Source organism: Taudactylus pleione, unplaced genomic scaffold, assembly GCF_031769625.1.
Source record: "Taudactylus pleione unplaced genomic scaffold, aTauple2 ptg000078l, whole genome shotgun sequence".
Classification (NCBI taxonomy): Eukaryota; Metazoa; Chordata; class Amphibia; order Anura; family Myobatrachidae; genus Taudactylus; species Taudactylus pleione.
In genome coordinates this window covers 6,300,878-6,310,767 of record NW_028284480.1, presented here as the reverse complement: position 1 = coordinate 6,310,767, position 9,890 = coordinate 6,300,878, and the positions used below count along the sequence as shown (strand labels likewise).

Here is a 9,890-nt window from a genome sequence, read left to right as displayed (position 1 = left end):
CTTCTGCTGAAGAGCACAGCTACTATTGAAGGTGGAGTGAGATTATGACACAGATATTTAACATAATGCAGAAAACCAGCCAATCCCAGTGACCTTACATTATCATGGGGGGAGTTAAAGAAGAATAAAGTGGGTAATGTGCCAATCAGTGGAATATACCCAAAATGGAAAAAGGGAGAGGCTGTTTACTTCACCTAAACGGCAATATGCAAACAGCTCTTTATTGTGAATGGTAGGTGCTCCTGCTGGCGACCCTATTACTAATGCTTGTTCTGCTGGTAGTCTACTAACAACTGTGGTGCACAAAAAAAGTATTAATCTGCCCCTTGACAGTACCCACTTTGCCCTGGCCCTGGCCCATGGAGCATAAGCTCAGATTGCTCTTTCCTTAGCTGTATTTGATTTTGAATGTATTATATTGTCCTTTATCGCATAGTATTGCTTAATATCTTCATTCTTTTTTTAATATTGAATAATAATAATAATAATAATAATAATAATAATTCATTAAAATGATTGAGTGAAAAATAATGAATATCTTTATTTTCTCTCAAGTACTGTGGTTACACAGTACAGTTTTGGATTTTGGATTTAGAATTTAGCAATGGTTTTCTTTAAAATATATTTTTTTACAGACAGTTTTACTTCTTTGTTTCTTAAACTGTATAAAATTGGGTTCAGCATTGGTATAACAATAGTATAGAACACAGCAATCTCTTTGTCCATATTTGATGTATCATCAGTTGAGGGTTTAAAGTATGCAAAAATTAATGTTCCATAGAATAACAACACAACAGAAATGTGAGAGGCACAGGTAGAGAATGCTTTTTTCTTTCCTTCAGCAGACCGAATATTTAGTATTGCAAAAATAATGAATACATAGGATATAAAAATTAAACAAATGCATATAAGTCCCAATATAAGATCTGTAACGATAAGCACAAACTTGTTTAATGTGATATCTGAGCAGGATAGTGCTAGAACCTGTGGAACCTCACAAAAAAAGTGATTAATTTCTTTGGGTCCACAGAAAGATAACCACAAAGTGCTTGAAGAATGAAAAGAAGAACTAGAAAAACCAAAAGCCCAGACAATGACCGACATGATAATGCAAACTTTTTTGTTCATAATACTCTTATACATTAGTGGGTTGCAGATAGCCAGATAACGGTCAAGAGACATAAAAGTTAGAAGAAGAAACTCAGTGTCCATGCCAACAGTGAAAAAAAACATCTGAATAATACATCCATTAAATGATATCTCTTTTTGGTTAGTAACTAAATTGACCAACATTTTAGGTACAGTAGAAGTGGTACAGATTATATCCAAAAATGATAAATTGCCAAGGAAAAAATACATTGGGGTGTTGAGAATTGGGTCTACATTTGTTATAAAGATAATAAATAAGTTACCAGCTATAGTGACTAGGTACATAGTAAGAAATATCCAAAACAGTAGCATTCCCAGTTCGGATGAATTAGAAAGCCCAATGAGGATAAATTCAGATATGTTTGACCCATTCTTCATCCTATGATCTATTTATTTTAATAAAGTATTAAAGAAAATATAATGGTTAGTGAAACTCACTGGCTCAATTTAATTTCAACTGTTCAACTTTTCAATTACAATTTAATACAAAAAAATGTATCAATTGATAAAATGACATCAAGTAAAAAGCATATAGGCCCTCATTCAGAGCCACTTGCTAGCGGCAGTACGCTCGTTCCGAGCGATGTTCACACATCTGCGCATGCGTACGGTTTTTAGTACGCATGCGCGAACCAGTCAGTGCGGCTGAAAATCGTTTGTACGCAATATAGCGAATGCCTACTATTTTGAGTGACAGAATGAGGCGTATGTGGGTGGTAACAGGGGAAGGTGCTTGAAAACGGGGAGTGGAGATCAGAACGCAGGCGTGCTTAAATGTCAAAACGGGCGTTTTATGGGTGTGCATAATTAATCCAGCAGTGTCATTGACCAATTCACTTGATTTTTTTTAACTCAGAACTGCTCGCAAAATAGCGGTTGAAAAAACCAACCTCAAGAATAGCGAGCAGTTCATATCCTGTTCGATGTACTCGATTAATCTAATAAATAGCGGACATGACGTAGGATGTGAGCGGCCAGGGGGCGTTTTTAACAAATAAACGAGCGTATGTTTTGCTCGCTCGTTCAGACTTAGAGGTGTGAACAGACTGCCATGTGTGAACGGATCATTTGAATAGCCACCCCTTGTTTTTGAACGAACGAACGTAAATAGCGAACGGCTCTGAATGAGGGCCATAATTCATATTGTCAACACAAATCAATGTAAATCCTTTTTTGCTTCTTGAATAGGGACACTTACAGTTCTATAGATATGTGTGTTAATAGTTAAGACGATACAACTCAATATATATCTCTACAATTACTGACTTGTACAATAAATGTGACTATAATATAGAAACTGTTTGTTTTTTATAATATCTTTGTCTAAGTTGAAAACCTAACAATTACATTGAACTATAATGCAAATAATCCAGAAATTTTGTTTTAATCATACACAGTCCACTTTACCCAACATCAAGTCCAACTACTGTATCACCAAACAGAAGGGTATGCTGTTACTAAAAAGAGGACATGATTACGTTTCTTGATCATCTTCTTTATTTATTATGATTTACCAATTTACCATTTATTATGAAGTTACCAGCATTTTAGAATACATTTATGAATCACTACATATACATAGCTTTCTATTTTTGTTTAGCCTTGTTACTCATTCTGCCCTACTTATTATATGTTGCCTTAGTCACAGGAAAACATTATTTCTCCCTCAAACTCTTTGAGCCATATTCTGAATAAGCATCAGAGATCCTATGCCCATTGAACATGTCCTCCATATAAACAGAAGTCATGATGTATTGTAGTGTACATAACACATTCATATATATATATATATATATATATATATATAAACTAATGCCTTTTGTGCAAGCTTCATATACTGTATGTCCCATATGAATGACCAGTAAATAAGTAATATGCACACAAAGTGCTGCACTCCTACTTAACCCTTCCTCAAGGGCTGTATCTGTATTCTATAGAGTAGAAGACAAGTGAAGCACAATGTGAAGTATTTTAAAAAGTTATATTTTACTAAAGATAAAAATCCACTCACATAGATAGATGTAATTTGTATGTACATATCACAACGTAAGCCTTAAAATACAAGGAGATCTGTTCCATTAGTTCAAATAGCATTGACCATGGAAGTGTGTAGTCACTGACCAAGTCCATTAATAGATGAAACACACTTGGGCATAAATAGCGGAGATGGAATGACACTTGCAGCACTATACACTTCTGTGGTTAGTGGTATTTGAGCTGATGCAACAGACCTGCTTGAGTTGTGATTTATGTACATATAACATCTATGTGAGTGGATTTTAATCTTTATTAAAATGTAACTTTTTAACATACTTCACCATTGTGCACCACTTGTCTTCTTCTCTCTCTCTTAATACTCTCTTGCAATACTACTACAATGGTATACATGGATAAGGCAAACAAAAACAAAATAAACATAAAACATGTAAATTATATTACACCTAAAACAAAATAACCACAAACATAGCAACACTGAGTTTTTTGTAGAAACCTACATTGTAGAGATTTAATAAATATGTAATTGTGACACATTACTTACATTGTTTGTAAACAGTAGAAAATGGATTTCAATTCTACATTGTAAGTTGCGTGGTGCAATGTATTTATATATGTTACTGGTGTGTAGGGACTTCATCATATGGGAATAATTAATATATACATGCAATAGTTTATTGACTTGCATTTGTTATTCTTATAGATAATTGATTGCTGAGAATTCATGATTCAGATGGGACACGGGTGTTCTGGGGAAGCTATGCAAAAAAGCGAGGGAGAATGTGCTGTTGAAATGAATGGCCCAAAAGTTGTTTTGTTTAGACTCCACTCCAGGGTTCATATTAAAAAAATGTCATTTGCTTTCAGAGGCCACGGAGGCCAATAAAAGAGCTTTTCAGTGATAGGTTAGAAGTTTCTGTGAGAGCATTGTTTTTCTGATTCTGCATGTATCGCTATTGCAATCACAGCTGTGATTACGCTCGGAGGTTTGCTGTGCAAATATGCTAATGAATGCAATCGCAAAGCCATTACACAGCCAGCATAGAGACATCCACTACCGTTATCTCACACCTGTAATACCTTGCAGTCCTGCTTATACTACACATTGGGAACATGGAGTAACATTGGCCCCTCACACACAATTACAGCAGGTCTGACCTGGCATAGAAACTGTAAGTCTTGTTGCATGCAGTGAGTCCTCAACTGTGTATGCTGTTTCAGTAGCTAATTTATGCACGCCCATGCAGCGGCATTCAAATGGACAGATGTGCCTACATTGCTCCGACTACTCCCCTGTCACCACCCTCAAACACTTACAGCCTGTCACTCTATCTACAATGGGTTTTAATCTGCTTGAGTGATTGCAAAGTTATCACAATGCTAACTCACGCACAATGCTAACATACGCATGTGCAGTACACACCATCAATTGATCTGCATTCGCTGTTGCAAGACATTCTGAATCAGGCCCAGAGTGTATACAGTAACTGTCATAGATTTGTAGAATCAGGTGGAGACCAATAGTGGCGTCGACCAGGGCGTGGATTCAGGAAAGTGTATTTTTTTAATTTTTTATACTTGTGTTGTGTTGCGTGTCTGCACATCTGGGGAGCACCATTACATGGGGGACCACTACTGGGGGCACCATTACAGGGGGCACCACTAATGGGGGCACCATTACAGGGGGGACCACTACTGGGGGCACCATTACAGGGGGGAGCACTACTGGGGGTACCATTACTGGGGGAGACCATTACTGGGGGCACCATTAGTGGGGAGACCACTCCTGGGGGCACCATTACTGGGGGTGGTACACTACTGGGGACTACAACTGGTGGGGGACCACTATTGGGGCACTGCATTAGGAGGGGGGGAACTACTACAGGGAGCACTATATAAGGGGCTTGCTACTAGTTGACTACTTGTGGGGGAAATAAATAGGGAGGAAAACTACAGGGGGCACTGAATAAGGGCCACTGGATAGGGCGGATCACTGCTGGGGACCTGCATAAGGGGTACCACTACTGGGGGCACTGCATAAGGGGAGGTCTACTGCTGGGGCACTATATAAAGGAGCACTGCATAAGGGGAACCACTACTGGGGACACTTCATAGGGGGAGCACTGCATAAGGGAGACCACTACTGGGTACTGAATAAGGGGAACTAATGAGGGGCTGCATAAGGGGGACCACTACTGGGGGCATTGCATACTGGGGGTACTGTATAAGGGGAACTAATTGGGGGCTGCATAAGGGGGACCACTACTGGGGGTACTGTATAAGGGGCACTACTATGGGTCTGCATAAGAGGGACCACAACTGGGGACATTGCATACTGGGGTACTGTATAAGGGACACTACTGGGGTTAAGGTACATATGGAAAGGAATGTTCAGAGTGACAATAAAGGGGTGTGTCATGTTGACACGCCCCATTTTTAAGTGGCCACGCCCATTATTTGCCACGTGCGCCTTTGGCGCGTGCACATAGGGCTCCATTTTTACATTTGCCACTGGAGACCACACTAACTTTGTGGTAGTTTTTGTCCCAGAGGGCCTGATTCAGAGCCGGACGCTCTGAACAGAGCGCTCGCTTTGAATCGGGGCCCTCCTACCTAAAATTGGAGCAGCTTCCTGGCCGCTCACATAGCAGTGGGTGACCACCCACAGCTTATGCAAGTGGCCAAAAAGATTGACGTGATGGTCAAGACCATCGCGACCATCGGGCTTGCGATGTGACCCTGTGGTAGGGTCTCGCTGTCGCAAGCCCAGGAGTGCTTTTGGCTCTATCAGAGCCAAAAGCACTCCCACTGACATCACTAGTGATGTCAGTGGGGCAGGACCCAGATGGTAGGTGTTCCCATGGGAACACCATGGGACCCAGATGGTAGGCGTTCCCATGGGAATGCCTGTCACTCACCATTGACAGCAAGCCCCCTTTGGTGTGAGACCCATAGAGACAGCTGGCCGTCGCTATGTGGGTCTCGCACATGCACACGATGGAGCTCCCTCCGTCGTGTGCATGCGCACTAGGGCACCATCGACCCGCTTGCGAGCGCTCAGCGCTCGCGAGCGGGTCTGAATCAGGCCTAGAGTCTGCACAATAGTGATAGTGACAGTGATAGAGTGATAGAGTGTATACTATAACTGTTATCGATTGCTAGAAGCAGGGGGAGACCAAACCAACTGTGCTAGAGATTTTGTTTCAGAGCCTTTGCCATTGTTATAGAGCCTACTCTATAACTGTTATCGATTGCTAGAAGTAGGGGCATACCAAACTAACTGCATGGTGGTATACTGTATGTCACTTGGCCTCTGCAATTGTGATAGAGTGTTTGTGGATCATGGGTACTTTGTGTAATAACAGAATAATCATTGTGAGCATTATATTTGGCTCACTGCTTAGGACTCAGGAATCTGCATGATCACAGTCTTGTAGCTAGTGCAATATAATCAAGGTGAATCACTTTACTGTCTCTGGCCATACTTGCCTACTTTTGAAAAAGCATTTCAGGGAGATTGTGAAAGCAGCACCTATGAGCGTGGCAGTAAAGTGGGTGTGTACTGCTACATCTGAGAGGCATGTCATAAACTTTACTTACATACAAATGTAAACGAGCCCAAAAGCAGTCAGTAAGATCTATTGGTTGATGAAAACACACTGATACTTTATAGAAAACACATGTAACCATATAGATCATTGTGCCTTATAACCAATGCAGGGAACTTATACTAATGATCCCATTTGAATGTATCTCTCTTTTTTTAATATAACAGCTTCATAATGTGGGTAAGGTGCAATCAGGGAGATTGATAGACTCTTCAGTGAGCCAGGGAGATTGCTGCTATTTCAGGGAGTCTACCTGACAATGAGGGAGAGTTTACAAATATGCCTCTGGCTATAGTTAGAGTACGAACTATCAGGGTTACTTATTGAGGTCCCACACATATTTGGTAGGAGTTATATTTATTTTCTAAAGAATCTAAGTGTGATGCAGACGCATGCAATCAGTCGATGGTCTAACTCTGCGCATGCATTTGCATTGCAGTGCACTTGCGCATACCAGCCAGAACAATGGAGTATGCATACACAGGGAGTGTGCAGCCCCAGGGACATTTGACTGACAGGAGGTACCTTTGTGGGTGTGATTGGGGAGTGCTCAGGCAAACACAAGTGTGCCTGTGCATTTGGACGGTGTTTCAGGAGCATGCCTAATTAAGCCCTTTGGGGCGGCGCATTGAGTCTTAGGTCTAGTTGCACACAGGAAGTCTCGCTATGTCTGCAGGAGGGTTAGGTCAACCATTATTGTGTGTATGTTTCCGATGGTTCTTGATGTTACCAATGTTTCTGCTGTCTTGCCAGGTTTAGAGGATGCAAGTAAAGGGAAGTGGGTGGTATTATGTAGTGTTGGGAGTCTGCTTATTCTGCTGTGATTGCCGTGTGATGGCATTCATTAGCATATTCTCACAGTGGCCAGGTCTGTACATCTGCATCCATGCATTCCTTTTTGAAGCATGGATATTCAACATGTGGCCCTCCAGCTGCTGTGGAACTATACATTCCAGCATGCTCTAATAGCAATACAGTGACAGTCCATGCTGGGATGTGTAGTTTCACTGCAGCTAGAGGGTCTCATGTTGAAAACACATGCTTTAAAGTGTCAGTAAACTGTGTGTGTGGTGCAGCAAATGCTACACTGTTTTTCCTCCACTTACTCTTTGACAAAGTTGATCATTTTAAAGTATTTTGAGGTATTTTGGGGAAGGCCTAGCTTAAATAAAGGATGACTTAAGACTTGGTACTGCATTTACAAAGCAGTGGCATTTATAAGAGGATGTGGTCATATTTCTGACCATGGGAATTCCAGCTCTCAGAATACCTGCACCAGAATCCCGACACCTGTCAGAATCCCGGTGCCAGCATCCTGGCAGCCAGAATCCCAAAGGTAAGTAGTGGGGTTAGGAGATGGTTAGCATTAGGGTGAGGGATTAGGGTTAGGCACTAGGGAGAGGGTTAGGCACTAAGGGGGAGGGTTAGTTTTAGGGATGTTAGGTTTAGGCACTGGGGGAGGGAGAGTTAGTGTAGGGAGATGGATAGAGTTATCAGTATCCTAACCCTGTCTGGAATCCAGTATCTGTATTCTGGCCACCGGGATCCCGAGCACCAGCTTTCAGTACCTAACCCTTTGTAATCCACTACTTCTCAGTGGGTTTGAGCTAGAAATTTTAAGCATTTTTGAGAAAGGAGCAATCTGTTTTAAATTTGATAAAATGTTTCCCATGTTAAAGATTGGGATTTTTATAATATTGTGAATGTCAAGAAGCTGCCTGCAGTGGGCACACGTCCGTCATTCTGTACTGTCTCCTGTTTTCTCCCTCAGTGTCCTCCACAGAAGACCAGAAGGTGTGGCAGATGGAAGACAGAAGGGTATCCTATTGACATTAAAAAGGCTGACATTTAGGGGGTTGACACCAGAATACCGACACATTCTGAATGTCGACAGTAAAAGGTCAATATGGTCATTATATCAACCATCATTCTGTAGGCATATATGGTTAAATGATTGACACATTGAAAAGATCGACAATTAACATGTCGTCTCTAAATTGTTGACATGTTTTTTCAAGATTTTGACGGTTAATTTTAGGGTTAGATTTAGGGTTAGAGTTCAGTTAAGAATAATGGTTAGGGTTAGGATAAAATAACAAAAAAGCCATGTGTCAACATTTTAGTGTCAACAAGTTGAATGTTGACCATTTTCATGTGTCGACTAATCACCCTTGTTGTCCTAAGTATATGTCTAGAGAATGATGACTATGTCAATCTATTGACTGTGGACACTGAGAAGTAGTCAAAATTTTGGTGTCAACCTTCTTTATGTCAACCTTAATTGTCGATCTTGCATACCACACCAAGAAGAACATGCCTGGTCAAGCCAGCATACTCCGGGACAGCTGAGTCCTAGCAGCTAAGTCCTAGCTTGATAGAGAGCTTATTTTGGCCCCCTTGCTGTTCAGGTGATGGTGAGCAAGAATCAAGTAGCCAATGGAGTCAAGCCAGTGCTGATAGGCAAGAGAGGGACTGGAACTTGTCAAGCTGAGGAACAGCACTGACCCCTGTGTAAAAGGGCTGACACAGGGAGTACCCCTCTGTGCCTGCCAAGGTTGTCACAGTAAGGTTCAAAAGAGTGGTCTACCCGCTCAAGTGTGATATATCCAATTATTATTCATTATATATCACTGCACCCATATCAATAATGTACTATTTGTGGGTGGTGCACCATGAAATATATTAACATAGAGCAAGGTTAAAATTACAGTAGTATTCCAATAATGGGGCACTCAAACAAGCAGTAACTAATAAAATATATAATTTATTTGAACATTAAAACTGATTAATAAAACCATTTAGTGATGCACAGTAGTATCTAACATGTGAGTGTAATTAGTTATCAGTTCAAAAACAGACACTCTAAAGGCAGGGGATAGACCCTACTTCCTTAATACTTGCACTGAGCTATATGTAGCAATGCAATTGCCCAAGTTATGTGTACACACAGTTAAATGATTGTCCCCTTAGTGGAATAATTGCTTTTTCTCAAAATTCTCTATGGCAGAAAAATTATATGATTTGATCTTAGGTAATTGTGCTGTTATCACTGCACAAAAGAATCAGAGCGTTTTTTTTTTGTGCGGACTCCAGGCCGCTCGCTTAGCTGTGGGTGATCACCCACAGCTATTGTGAGCG

The 9,890-nt window shown here is 40.9% G+C and overlaps 1 protein-coding gene across 1 annotated transcript; it reads right to left on the bottom strand.

Annotated features, from left to right (window-relative positions):
* Window positions 1-591: 591 nt before the first annotated feature.
* Window positions 592-1,533, bottom strand: LOC148532403 (olfactory receptor 5V1-like). Its single transcript, XM_088467921.1, has one exon. The coding sequence runs from the start codon at window positions 1,525-1,527 to the stop codon at window positions 592-594; it is 936 nt and encodes a 311-aa protein (XP_088324047.1). The 5' UTR covers window positions 1,528-1,533.
* Between the last annotated feature and the right edge of the window lie 8,357 nt (window positions 1,534-9,890).